General features: G+C 40.4%; 1 protein-coding gene across 5 annotated transcripts in view; it reads right to left on the bottom strand.

Moving 5' to 3' along the window:
* The window catches only part of RXFP2 (relaxin family peptide receptor 2), a 99,023-nt gene that overhangs the window by 35,475 nt on the left and 48,971 nt on the right, over positions 1 to 14,577 (bottom strand). For 3 of the 5 annotated variants that reach the window (XM_081215105.1, XM_081215107.1, XM_081215109.1), the window contains exons 2-5: positions 10,176 to 10,322; positions 7,031 to 7,108; positions 3,468 to 3,573; positions 2,586 to 2,657 (exon numbers count right to left, since the gene is read on the bottom strand). In XM_081215105.1, coding sequence (XP_081071231.1) covers positions 2,586 to 2,657; positions 3,468 to 3,573; positions 7,031 to 7,108; positions 10,176 to 10,215 — 296 coding nt within the window. In that variant the 5' untranslated portion in view covers positions 10,216 to 10,322. Of the gene's footprint in view, positions 1 to 2,585; positions 2,658 to 3,467; positions 3,574 to 7,030; positions 7,146 to 10,175; positions 10,323 to 14,577 lie in introns of those variants that run through there. The other 2 variants (XM_081215106.1, XM_081215108.1) reach the window with 2 other exon arrangements.

The raw sequence follows: 14,577 nt of genomic DNA, 5'->3' as shown, positions 1-14,577 counted from the left end.
GTCTACCCTACCTCACAGACCTTGAGGGTCAAAGTCCAAATGAGAATTCCAAATGTTGAAAGTCTTTGTCAACTTTAAAAAGTGACAGATGAATGTAAGAAATTGTGTTTAATCCCCCTTGATGTGCCTTGCAGGTAAGAGACACTTGGTGAATGTTTATGGATAAGAGTCTTATAATTTTTTTCTCTCTGAGTCTCTGGGAGAATCAAATTGCCTCAAAAGCATCAAATAACAGCTTGCAATTAAGAGAACCCCTGCTGAGTGATACTCAGGTTATGATGTGGTACCTAAGTTTTCTCAGACTTAGGAGAAATTAAACATTTAATTGGAGAAATTTCCAGCTGATCTGGGCAATCTGGTGGGAAAAAGATCTCTACTTTTTTTCACTAGGGAAAACTGGGGCCTGTATTATCAATAGCACTTCCACATTCTTCCCTTCACTGGGCTGCCAGATACCGAGAGAGAAGTATTGACACAGAACAAAGCTACGAATCCGTGGTCCAGGGGAGGACTTGGCCTGTGAAGTCTAATTTTAAATCTCCTTGCTTAACCTTCTGGTGATACCTCTGCCCCCCACAGAAGTCAGCTTTCCCCAGATTCGGGGGCAAAAGATATAGAAGGGAGTCCTGCGTGGGACAGAAGAGTATGTGTTGGTAGAAGATTCAGTTAGATGCCAGAGCAATTTCTTTCCATCTCTAGGTGTCTGGTTATTGTAGAATAAACACTGCACTGGGCATCAGAAGATATGGGCGGTAATTCTAGCTCTTCTACTAGTTAGTTGTAGATCTTAGGTAAGTCATTTAACTGTTGCAGACTTTAGTTACCTTGTAAATAATGAGAAGACTTAATTAGGAATTCATAAGACTTCTGAGACTCTAGATAATAGTTTTAAACAGCTACTCTAAAACATGAATATTTTTCCTTCCTTTCTGCTAGGCTATTTTAGTTTTCTTCCCTTCAGCATTATTCAGGGAGTGCAAGGGCAATACTGATTTGTAGAAATGAACAGGCTGTGATTCTAAGCATTTCCAGTAAGACCAGAAGCAGTATAGTTAAGATTTCTTCTCTAGAGGAATCTGGAACCCCAGAGCCAATGCATAGCTACTCCAGGGGACAATGACAACATGACCACGTTCTCCAGGATGGAGAAGAAGGAGCTCACTGAATCACGAAGGCTACAATCAAACATAGGCATGATTCTCTAGGTTCACACAAGATTCTTCCTCACTAATGGACTTCCTTCAGGGACTTCCTTTCTTGTATAAGGGAGTCTGTACCTAAATTCATGAGCAGCACAGAACTGTTGATGGTATTTCAAACCAAATGTGTTTGTCCAGTATCAGCAAAGGATCAGATTATTTTTTATCCTGAATTTTAATATATATCACATTTCTAGAAACTTTCCCTTCTATTCTGAATGTTAAAGGGCAAAATTGTAAGACGATGGTACTACCTAGGGGCCTTACAACATTGTCTTGCTAATTTTCTAATCTAGTCTAATGATCATCTTGGCAAGTGCAGAAAGTTGACCTCTCCATTATCGCAGAGTGACTCAGGCTCAGAGGGACTGACACATAGTAACCAAACTCTCAAGAGGTTGAATATTTAATTGCTTTATTTATTTATCTATCTACCTATCTATTTATTTATTGGCCACGCCGTGCAGCATGTGGGATTTCAGTTCCCCAACCAGGGATGGAACCCATGCCCCCTACAGTGGAAGTGTGAAGCCTTAACCACTGGACTGCCAGGGAATTCCCTAATTTCTTTATTTAAATAGGATGTATTCCACTCCACTAATTAGAATGTTATTATTCCCCATCCAAGGTAACCTCCCAGATACTTTAGTATGAATAATTAGGTAAGTTAATGTAGTCATCATAAGGTTGATTGATGAGCCAGGAATCAAAGCAAAGAGATTCTCCATCTTGATATGAACAGTGTCACAATAAAGTTCATGGGAGTCATGGTGGAGATGCACAATCCATCCCTGCCCCCCAACAGAGACTATCTCTAGGGATTGTATCTCTCAGATCCTGGTTTTCTTTTTTTGATGATGCTGGAAGCATCCTGACACTTTGTTTCTCATGGCTGACCGTGTCCTATTTGTTGTTTTCTTTCCTCAGATATGCTAATATCACCGATTTCAACCAAGATCATGTTTTTGCTCTTTTTGTCCTGGGAAACAGTCCATATCCTATCATTATATGTTTTAAACGATGGTTCTTGTCTATGCTAACACTCTTCCAGGTTAAAAAGTGCATCTAGTGCCTCTGAATCTGCAATGTCATTTTCCAAATGATCTGGAGTAAAACCGTGGAACTATGTATTTTCTTACTGAGATGCTCAATCCAGTTTAACTCTCTATGGAAGGTTTAAGTAAAACCAGTTGTTATTTTAAATCATGAAATGGAAAGAAAGCATACTTTTCAATGCTTTATTGTCTAATCTTAATTACATTTAGAAAAATAACTTTAATGATAAAGGTAATCAACCTTATATTTCATTTTACTCTTAGATTAAAAACATCTTAAACAAAACATCCCATAGATTTCCCCATAAAAACACTATTAATAGCTACTTACATCTTTTTAAGTTCTGTGTATTTGATGAAAACTTTATCTGAAAGACTGTGAATATTGTTTTTCTTAAGAGACCTAAAATAACATGGAAAGAAAACGTTATTATGGATTTTATGACCAACCAAACTCTTCCCTAGAAGCTACATGCTTGAGAATATTTGATGATGCTCCATACTACGTCACACACGTTTGAAAATGCCCATAATAAATAAGAATCTTCAAGTGAGAACGAAAAGTCCATAAAGCAAAATTAAAGCAGTTTGCAAATATCTGACAAGGTTAGCCAGTTAGTGCAATATAATAGACAGGAACATCTATGGTGATTTAACTTTTTCTTCTCTAGATAATTTAACAAAACACAACAAAAATCCTAACCAACTCATGCATGCCCAAATTATGATATGTCCGCAGGCAAATTCCTGAGGCTCTCAAAACTTCTATGCAGAGTTCAGAAAAACTTGCACAATTATGTCACAGCTAGCCTCGTGGATCTTTTATACCTTAAAGTCTTGGACAAATTACCACTATTTATAATGAGATAGAATAAGTGAGTACCTTTCCTTTTTTTCAAATTTTTATTTTTACTTGTATAGTACTGGCATATTAGTAATAATATATGAATTGGAAAGTAACTGAAAATAACTCCAGGCCACAGACATTTGTGAGCTAAATGATAACCTGGCTAATCTAACATACAGTGTTTAAAACATTTTCTCCCTGGAGAAGAAGCGTGCAGAGTTCTCTGATGGCTGGTGGTTTTAAAGGGACTTTCTATGATTTTGCTAATGTATAAGTAGCATAAAACAGAACAAAGAGAGTTTAGATTAGACTACACGGTTTTCATGTGACTTTAAGAGCAAATATCAAGATGTGAATTTTACTCACAGTAATGTCACATTGCTGGAAACGGTTGGCACAGACTTCAAGCCAGCATTTATACATTCCAACTCAGTTTCTTTGCAGTCACAGCGTTGTGGGTACTGACTTAATACTAGGGGGCAAAAAGAGTAACGATTCAATAGACAAAAAAACCCTCTTTAATTATGACTTTATTTCTAGTAACTGGCATTGTTCTTTTTCCATTGAATGTATAACATTCACATCTTGTTAAATGAACTTATTCTGGCCCATAATAAAAGCAAACAAGAATTTTCTCCTAGTCAGATATAGACTTGGCACTTCCCTGGTGGGGCAGTGGTTAAGAATCCGCCTGCCAATGCAAGGGACACGGGTTCGAGCCCTAGTCTGGGAAGATCCCACATGCTGTGGAGCAACTAACCCCATGCGCCACAACTACAGAGCCTGCGCACTAGAGCCCATGAGCCACAACTAGTGAGCCTGCGTGCTGCACCTACTGAAGCCTGCGTGCCTAGAGCCCGTGCTCCGCAACAAGAGAAGCCACCACAATGAGAAGCCCATGCACTGCAACAGGAGTAGCCCCTGCTCACCACAACTAGAGAAAGCCTGTGCACAGCAGTAAAGACCCAATGCAGCCAAAAATAAATAAATAAATAAAGTATGAAAAACAAAACCAAAAACAAATAGACTCATGTGGTATTCATCTCAGTTCTAACTTCCAGTGGTCATTTCAGAGGCATTTAATAAGGGATTAGAAAGAAACCACAGGGATGTTTAAATAGCATAAAAGCATATGGTGAACAAGATTAAGTTCTTCTCAATGAAAAACATGAGTATGATTGAGTAAATCTTCAATAGGTATAACGGAGTCAATTCCATTTAATTGAATGGCACAAAGAGGTGGCTCAGTAAATGCTTGTTGGTTAAAATTAAACTCAATTATTTTCCCCCTTTCAAACTTCTCTTAGAGCTGCGACAAGAGTGAGATGCAGGCTGGGCAGTGGCCATCACTGTGCCTTAGTGAAATCAACCAACCCAGACACCCTATCATTCCGGCTCTTAGCTTTTCATTACTATGAAGTTAACGTGGTAGGTAAAAGTTGTAGAGAAACTGTAAAGCAGAAAAAGACCAAAGATCCATCTATCTGAAGCATTCAGAAGGAAGAAAAACACTTTAGGATTTACTTTGAAGGAACTCACATAATTATTAATACAATGGCATATTACCATAATTAGTAAGATTTATCATAATATATTAATAATATATAAACAGTATCACATAATTCTTTTATTTATATATTATGTAGTTATTAGTTATGTTAACTGTTAAAATAATGGCATATGAGAAATCTATGGAGAAACCAGGCCAAGTTGGTCCACAGAACAATGACTCTGTGTGTGTGTGTGTATGTGTGTGTGTGTGTGTGTGTGTGTGTGTGTGAGAGAGAGAGAGAGAGAGACAGAGAGAGAGAGAGAGAGAGTTGGGGGATGATATTAATGGAGCATTTGATGTTGCCTCTGATCCTGTGGGTATTTTTTTTGAAGGAGCTATAAAAAGTGAGAGTTATTTTCCAATGTTTATATTTCGTATTTATTTAAATCTGATTATAAGTTCTTTCTAATTGCTCTGCTTCTAGATCACTTTTATTCAAACCTTATTTTTAAAATCAATTTCACCAAATTTTAGTAAATCCAACAAACTTTTATTGAGTGCCTCCCTAACCCAAAAGATGCATTCGAGTGCAAAAGTGTTTAGAAAATATTCTGTGGTGTTCGTAGGCTTATGCTAATCATCTCAACTTCCTAAAGATAACTCCAGATTGTTTACTTCAATGTTTAATTGACACTGAAAATAGCGGTTACATTAGATTGAAAGCCTAGGATTGGAAGCTCTTATTTACCCATAAGAGAATCTCGCATACTCCAAGCTGAGCCAGTTGACTAAACCAAAAATGTGAGCGTAACTCCCTCACCTGCAGGTCAGTCAAACCCCAGCCTCTGGATTCTTCTTCTGAAGCACCTCTTGAAGCTCTCTCTACCTCACTCTCCCCAGAGGTCTTTTCTGGGCTCAGGTTCTTAGTATTAGTCTGGAGCATTGCGAGAAACATAATATTCAGTGCCTCTTTCACCGAGCTTTCTCCTCAACCTCGGCAAAGCTGACATTGGGGTCAGATCAGGATCATTCTCTGTCCTGAGGAGCTGTCCTATGCGCTGTAGAAGGTTCAGCAGCAGCCTTGGCCTCCCTCCGCTAGAGGCCAGCAGTCACCCACCCCTCTCCAGCTGTGACAACCCAGGATGTCTCCAGACATTGACAAATGTTCTCCAGGGGCAGAATTCTCTCAGGGTGAGAACACTGTTCTAATCCATTCTTTAAAATTCTGGTAGAAGAATCATTTTCACATACACTTCTTATCACTTCATCTTCCTCTTCACTAAATGGAAATAAGCTCACAACTTTGGTGGTTGCCCCCTTGTATACAGCAGTGACCTCCACAATGGCATGTGTACAAGATGACCCACTGTGGTTCCGGAAGAAAATGTTAGAATTTTCAGTTATATTTATTTTTAAGCTTTTTAGTGTACTCTTTTCAATTTCTAACTTTATGTATGATATATTTGTGTATAATAAAGTATATAATAAGTGGTAATTATAACCAGGTATTATAAAGTACATAATATACTATAGTGTAGTATTTAATATATGGACTTTATATACATATATTATGTATACATACTAGTGTATGCTTGTAATTGTACATACACCTACATAATTATATCTATGTATATACATATTATATGTAATATAATAATATATTAACATACAATATAATCTGTGTATATACAGATATATAATTCTATCTCTGGGATAGAGGCCAAACTCCAAAGAGTGCACCCAAAACCCTTTGCGGGCTGGCCCCACCCTTCCAACGCATGTACTAGAATGAATGTGAAGCAGGCTCTGGCTGACCCCACTGTTTTGCTGATCGTCCTCCCCTGCTCATCCTGTCACCTCTTCCCCTTCCCTCCATCCAAGGACTTCCAAGCCCATCTCAAGGTCACCTTGTCTGTGGATTTCTCCCCATCCCTGGCACAGCCATCATTTCTCCCAAAGGGCTTCCACATTCCCTTGTGCAAACATCCTTCCTTCAGTTTCGCACAAATATTGTACCATTCCTGCTTCTATAAGGGTCTGTCTTTCCCGCAACAGTGTGAGGTATTTGAGGACCTTAGTCATCCTTGCACTCTCAGCGCCTAACATAGGTCCTGGAAAGTAGCTGGTGCTTAATATCTTTATTAAAGAAAGTAAGCAAAGGGAGTAAGATCTTTATTATTTGTCACAAGTATTCAGTACCTATGTATTCTTGCACTCACAGGCTAATACATAGAATGAGCATGAATGGAGCATGTTGTTTTCTTCTTTCTATCTTTTCAGTCCCAAGAGCAGATAACAGACCAGTTGACCACTGAAATACATTGAACTGAAATTGAAATTCTAAAGGGAATTTATCACACTACCCATATAAATCCATGCCCCATAAATAATGTTGCTCGCAAAGCTGAGGCCAAGTCTTCAAACCAATACCACTTACAGCACTCCTGTGTTAATGCCACATTATTAGCATCTCCATGGACCGTGCCAAACAGAGTCGCCCATCCACTAGTGTCTCCTGTGAAACACACGGCGATGAACATGTGTCAGTTATTCTAGAAATAAAATATCAAATTACAAAACAAAAGTATAAAAATTTGATCATGAAATCAATTTTAAAAATTTAAGTAACAGAAAGATAACAAGGGAGGAAAAGGTAGGCAAACATCTGGAGTCTTGTCTTTTTCTGCAATTACAAATAGTTTAAATGTGTGTATCATAAAATATATAATGAAAATAGACACATGTATCCATCTTGAAAAATATCACCTGTTTCTAATGCTGACATTTTAAATGTTTGATCTTAATTTTGAGGTCCTCAGAAGAAAATATAATCTGAATTTTATTTTATCATATGCATACATGTATGTAGATACATACTTGATATATGTAATGAGTTCTGACAAAGTTTATAGCACCTGACCTTTTTAATAAGGAAAAAACCAAGTTCCTTTTAATAAAGCCTGTCTAGTCCTGATGAGAAAAATATTTTCTCAACTTGTCAGATGATATAATCTGCTTATTTGCCAAGTTTTCCATTTTTTGCAATAAAATTATATTCTTTTAAAAAAGAAGGCTTGGGCTTCCCTGGTGGCGCAGTGGTTGAGAATCTGCCTGCCAATGCAGGGGACATGGGTTCGAGCCCTGGTCTGGGAAGATCCCGCATGCCGCAGAGCAACTAGGCCCGTGAGCCACAACTACTGAGCCTTCACGTCTGGAACCTGTACTCCGCAACAAGAGAGGCCGCGATAGTGAGAGGCCCACGCACCGTGATGAAGAGTGGCCCCCACTTGCCGCAAATAGAGAAAGCCCTCGCACAGAAACGAAGACCCAACACAGCCAAAAATAAATAAATAAAAAAAAGGCTTGATTTTTGAAGCATCATTACTTTAGCATAAGCTATTAAAGTGATAAAACACACAATATGATGTATGATACTAAAGTTCATACAAATAGAAAAGTAAATTTAAATAACTGCCCGCAGGTCCCTTTGATCTCTGAAACTTTTAGTTTATTTTTATTTCTTGCTGATAACCTCAGTGGTTTTTAAAATTATTCTATTTGATGCCTTTACATGAATTATTTCATTTGCGTTCCTAACACCCTCATGAGGTAGATAACGTGCACGGTCTAAGATTTCCACTGAAGAGGAAAGGCCAAGAATTTGAGTGACTTGCCATTGGCTCCCAGAGAGCTGCCCCATCATGAGCACTGATTGTATTCTACTGTTCTAGGATCTGGTGACACCAAAACAAATAAGAACTGTCCTCAAGGAGTTTATGTCCAGTGAGAGAAGTACAGTGTAAAGACAAGGCAGTCCTTAGTACAGTCGTCCGGGTATACCCAGGGTGCTATGGCAACAGAGAGAAAGGGTGCTTGTCCTAGACCTGGGGTAGAGCTTCAGAGTGGGGAGGTGTGGCTGGGAAAGCCAAGCTTCTCAGGAGAGGAAGGGACACCTAAACTGCACCCTACAGGCTGAGTAGGAGTGATTCACAGGTGGTGAAGGCAGTGGTGCTGGGAGCACGCATGAGTTCCCCGGGGCAGGAGAGCAGATTCCAGAGATGCACACTGGCACTCCTGGACTTTGCTGTCGCCTGATTGCTAGCTGGGCAGTGCCAGGGAGTGGCAGTTCTGTGTGGTATAAAACACACAGGATTCATTCAGATTCAGGAGACCTGGGTTCTAGTGTATACTCTGTGACTAACTAGACACGTCAACCTCTCTTGGCTTCGGTTTCTTCGAGAGAAAAATACGCGGGTTAGATGAGATGACATGTACAGTCCTGATATACAGACCTAAAATGGCCTATAAGACCTTTCGGGATCTGACCCCTGTTACCTCTTTACCCTCTTGATCCTTGCTCACTCCGCCCAAGCCAATCAGGCTTTGCCTTCCCACAAACACATTGTCTTGGTTCATTCAGCCTCAGGGCCTTTGCATCTGCTGTCTCCTTTGCCTGGAATTTTGCCAGAATAGTTCATGGTTTCTTTCTTCTTTTCATTTCATTCTCAATTCAAACGTCATCATCTCAGAGAGGGTTTTTCTGGCTATATCTTTAAAGTAGCCTTTCCCCCAACTCACTTTCTATCCCATTATTCTGCTCTATATACTTCATGGCACTTATCGCTCTCTGAAATTATTTAATTTGTTTACGTACAAGTTTACTGTCCTCCTTCTTCACGTGGCCCCTTGTCTCCCCTGAGCCTGCTGAGTCCTGGTGACTTGGAGAGCACACAACGGGCACTGGATACAGGTCTACTGAATAACTTAATTCTCCAGGCAGGCCCATTTGCACTTTAAGGATATTCCTGAAGCTGAACCAAATTAGCAAGCCATAGGGAAGTGGTCATAGTAAGCCATTTAAAATTAAAATATGGGTATCCAAGTAGAACTTTAAATTTTATTTTTTCATCAAATACAGCTTTTTGTAATACTGTATTTCTGATTTAAGCAACCTCAATATATGAAAATTCTGGTAATTATCACAAATCCATTGGGGAGCAATTAGTTGTGTCACAATAGGATTCCCTATAGAATACCAAATCCCCTTTTCCCCTTTTTCATCACCATTAGCATTTTTTTTCATGTTTCTTTTTTTTTTTTACATCTTTATTGGAGTATAATTGCTTTACAATGGTGTCTTGGTTTCTGCTTTATAACAAAGTGAATCAGTAATACATATACATATGTCCCTGTATCTCTTCCCTCTTGCGTCTCCCTCCCTCCCACCCCTCTAGGTGGTCATAAAGCACCGAGCTGATCTCCCTGTGCTATGCGGCTGCTTCCCACTAGCTATCTATTTTACATTTGGTAGTGTATATATGTCCATGCCACTCTCTCACTTTGTCCCAGCTTACCCTTCCTCCTCCCCATATCCTCAAGTCCATACAGAGTGAATAAGTCAGAAAGAGAAAGACAAATATCGTATGCTAACACATATATATGGAATTTAAGAAGAAAGGAAAAAAATGTCATGAAGAAGCTAGGGGTAAGACAGGAATAAAGACCATTAGCATTTGATCCACCCACAGTTCTGGGCGGTTCACAAGGGGTGCTGTCCGTATGGAGCTGAGCCCAGGACTCACCACAGTTCTCTTCGTCAGCTCCATTCCCGCAGTCGTCCATGCCGTCACAGTGAAAAGCACGGGGTAAGCACTGGGTCAGGTTCCCACAGGGAAAATATCCTTTTGGGCACAAAGGTGTGACTGTACTTCCTTCGGTCAGTGCAAAATCTATGTGAAAGAGGGGACACAAGTCTTAGGTAATGGGAAGAAACTGTTAATATGGCCAAACTCTTTTCGTGTTATCCCATTTAATTTTCACAAAATGCTATGAGTTGAGTTTGTCTGGTGTTATTCTTAGTGTACAGTTTCTCTGAAAAAAATATAATGTTATAATTTTAATTATAACATTTAAAATAATCACAATCATACCAAACACCAGCTATACCAAGAGTGGAATCAAGGCTCATTTTGAATTTGCTTCAGGAAGGCAACGGTAAACAAAACCAAAGCAATTGTCCTACTTTTGTATGAAATTAAAGACCTGTTCACTCCTGGAAACAAAAAGGTAAAACTATGAGCTAACAGGACCAAGTAGGTGGATTTATTTACTTATTAATCCTTTATAAGGAGGATTTGAGGTGACATAATGAAAATACACATGCAAAAGGAGAGTTTAAGTGTGCATGACAGTGAAATCCAGAACTGCATTGGAACAAGGAGAGATAATATTGAGTAATAACATCTAACGCTCATTGGGCTTACTGTGTGCCAGGTAGTTTGCACAGTGGTTAATCTCGGTTACTCCTTCAACAAGCCTATGTGTGGGTGATAGTATCCTTCCTATTTCAGGGTTAGGGAACTAGAATGCAAAATCACACAGGTAGATTTGATCATCCCTCTGACCCCAGAGGCCCATTTTTAACCGACTTGCTAGGGGTAATCAGGGACCTGCATTTCAAGGAGCATAAGTCCTCTATGAGGATGAATTAAAAACAGTCTTCTTGTGCTGGGAATGTAAGAGAAAATGAATGAGAGTTGAACAGCTGCTGGGTTGAATGAGAAAGCACAGAAAGGAAATATAATTAACATTTACAAAGTTACTCTATCTGTGGATAGGATGACCAAAGAAATTCCAGAATTTTAGATACAAGAGACACTCTTTTAATTTTGAAAGATCACTTTCCAGAAAATAAAGAGATGTGGTTTTTTTGTAAATACTTTAGTAAAAATTTGCAAGTCATGTATTTTTTTTTTAAAGAGGGAGTATGGGTTGGACAGAAATAGGCGAGGGAGATTAAGAGGTACAAACTTCCAGCTGCAAAATAAATGAGTCAAGGGTATAAAATGTGACTGGGGGTGGGGGAAAAGGAGTGCAAGATGAAACTTCACAGAAACAGATTTAAGGAGCATGTAGACTCAGGCAGAGAGTAGTGTAGTAGTCTACTCAGTACAGACTCATCATGACTAACTGAAGGGAACAAGGGTTGTTGGCAAAGTTTTCCTCACCGCACCACTGAAGGTTGGCTTCATGGCCAGGAATTTTCTTGGGTTGGGGGTACGGGGCTTTTTAATACTGCAGAGGACTAGAGAACCAACCTTTGTGGAGCATCTTCTACTGTGGGCTGGGTGTTTCCTAATTATTTCACTTAATCCTAACAGCAACTTTGTGTTGTTGGTATTATTGTCTCCACGTAAAGGTGAGGAATGAAGGCTGAGAATATGAAGGCACTTCTACTCTGGTTCTTGGGAAAACACCCTGGCGAGGTCTGGGCCCTCCAAGCAAATGCTGCCTTGCATTGAGGTGTTCTCCCACCAGACGGATCACCAGGCTCTCCTGAAGTCGGTGAAGGCTGCTGGCCTTCCTTGTTTCACGAATCATGCTGTTTGTAAAAGGGCAGGGGTTTGCTACAGGCACTAAAGCTATGTCTGAGTTATGGTGCACGCCAAGCTTTTAGTGATATTGTTAGAGAGGATGAGTAGATTATGTGATTTTTTTGAGCTTTAGTCCTTTAGTCATGATGGCCCTCAAGATCCAGCAAACACATAAAAGAGTGGCATCTGGCCCTTTCCTGGGGACAGCCAGATGAAGCAGTGTCCATTCTCCCATGGAAGCTGCTGCTGCTGCGTCCACTAGGCCTTCCTTGAGTGGTGAGTGTGGCTCTCAGATTCTTTTCTACCCACTGGATTTTTTTTTCTTTTTTTTTTTTTTTTTGCCGTACGCGGGCCTCTCACTGTTGTGGCCTGTACCGTTGCGGAGCGCAGGCTTCAGATGCGCAGGCTCAGCGGCCGTGGCTCACGGGCCCAGCCGCTCCGCGGCATGTGGGATCCTCCCGGACCGGGGCATGAACCCATGTCCCCTGCATCGGCAGGCGGACTCTCAACCACTGCGCCACCAGGGAAGCCCTATGGTTTCTATTTTAAGCAGCCTCCAATCTCTTTTGAAAGCTGAAGGGGGGATTGTAAATGATTAAGCAACAAAAATGTCCTTACAACTTCCTAGTAATATTTTTTATCGATCTAGAAGAGGTGATTAAGCATTTGACTAAAGATAATTTTGAAACAGAAAACTGAGGCTGTGTAAGATATTCTGAAGGTGGAATACTGTCTTCCGTTATAGGGTTTTATCATGAAGATAACCTTGCGTTCTCTGAGGGTTGGACTCAACTGAATGTGCATCCTCACAGGTGCAGACTCATTCCGAGGGAGACAAAAATCAAGTGTCACAGACAAGAAGGATCAAGATTATTTCCTTTTCCCTGGGGAAAAAATGGGTTTCACCTAGCAAGTATGGGTGAAGGACGAGCAGGAGAAAGACTGACCATGTACAAACGGCACCTACCAACTGTATTTCTCAAAATTCTCCATTTTCACCCCAGAATGGAATATTCCTGAAAACAACTCAAGGTATAAATTTTGTGTGGAAGGAAAATAAATAAATAGAATCTATTCCCTACCTAGCCCTGGCCTTCTGTATCCTAAATGCCAGTTGTCTAACCTAGTGCCTCGTACTTACTTGGTGCTCAATAGAACCTTTTTAATGAACAAATGAATTAATGGGTGATTTAGGAATAAAAGAAGAGTTGACGGAATAGCCCCTTTAAAAACGTAGAATTCCCATAGTTGCAGGGTAATGTTTTTATTTTGATGAGAAAGTATTTTTTAGTCTTCAAGGTATTTATCATTCATCGTTCGGTTATTATACAATTTAGAAAAGGATTAAGAATCCTTGCTGTATTTGGCACATACTGAAAAAGAATCAATACCCATCTGTAGACAGCATACGATGCTGCCTATTCTTCCTGCCATCTGTGGAAGTGGAGATAGTTTTACTGAAACTTGGGGATTATAAAAGCGGAGGATGCCTACATACAGGCTGTGTCAGTAGCTTCTGCAGCAGTTTCTATGGGACCTGTGTCAAACACACAGCTGAGAGGAGGTTTGAACATATGAAAGAAAATTTCTCCATAATGGTCTTTCTCGTCTCTCTTCAGGTCAATGTTCTGGACATATCTGTGCAAAGGGATTCTAAAATGACTCCCTGATAGCTTTTGGAAACCAACTGACTGCTGCCTAAGGACATACTTTGTTGCCCACAAACCCCTTCCTTGTTGGGAAACTACCGGTGAGAATGATCTTACAGGTGCTCAGTTTGAGAATCGATGGAGGTGATCAAGACCCTCTCTGCTTTCTCTGATTCTCTGCCAATGCTTCTCCTGCATGAAGCTGAAGAAAGCCTTTATCGTCTCAGCCTGGTTTTCTGGCTGAGACTCTCTGAACAGCCCTGCCAGGGATGAAGGTCCCACCACCCACAGGAAGCCCAAAGGATCCTGGCCAGTGAGGCCATTTCCCAGCGTGCACTGCTCCTAGTGGGGTTCAACCCAGTTCGGATGCAGGGGAGCCTCTGCCATTTACTCTAAAGAGCCAGTTACTGCAGCACAGGAAGAAACATTCATTTAACATCTAGGAAATTTTAGCTGAGTGCGTACTACGTGCTACCTCAACAAGGCAGACAACGTGCATTCCCACCTGGAGCTCAGGTGGCAGGATCTCCAAGAGGAGCAGCAGCGCTACTCAGTGAAGCAAAGGTGAATCCAGTTCATTCGCTGAGTCCACCTACTGGACGCCCCCCTCCTTCTGGGAAGAGTCTGAGCGCCACTAAAACCTCACCTTTCTAGGGCACCCAATTTATTATTTGTTTGAAGGAAACTAGTAAAGTCTGCCTTAAAAAGTGTTTATGTTAAGGTGAGTGGACAGAAATTACCCTCTTGGTGGTTGTTTTTCGAAGTTAGAAATCTTGTCCCTTTATGCTACGGGTCAGACCTCCCAGCTTTCACAATACTGTGTGGCCATATCAGTCAGTATGTGTAGAATTCAGATCCAGTTGCATGCACACATTTACCCCAACTTCTTCCCATTTCAAAGATTCCTACCTTAACTGAGTTTCTCTAAGCCCCTATTTTCTGTAGTGTTCTTCTGAGACAAA

This window comes from Mesoplodon bidens (genome assembly GCF_964165515.1).
Source record: "Mesoplodon bidens genome assembly, chromosome: 17".
NCBI classification, from domain to species: Eukaryota; Metazoa; Chordata; class Mammalia; order Artiodactyla; family Ziphiidae; genus Mesoplodon; species Mesoplodon bidens.
This window is presented reverse-complemented; position numbering and strand designations above follow the sequence as displayed.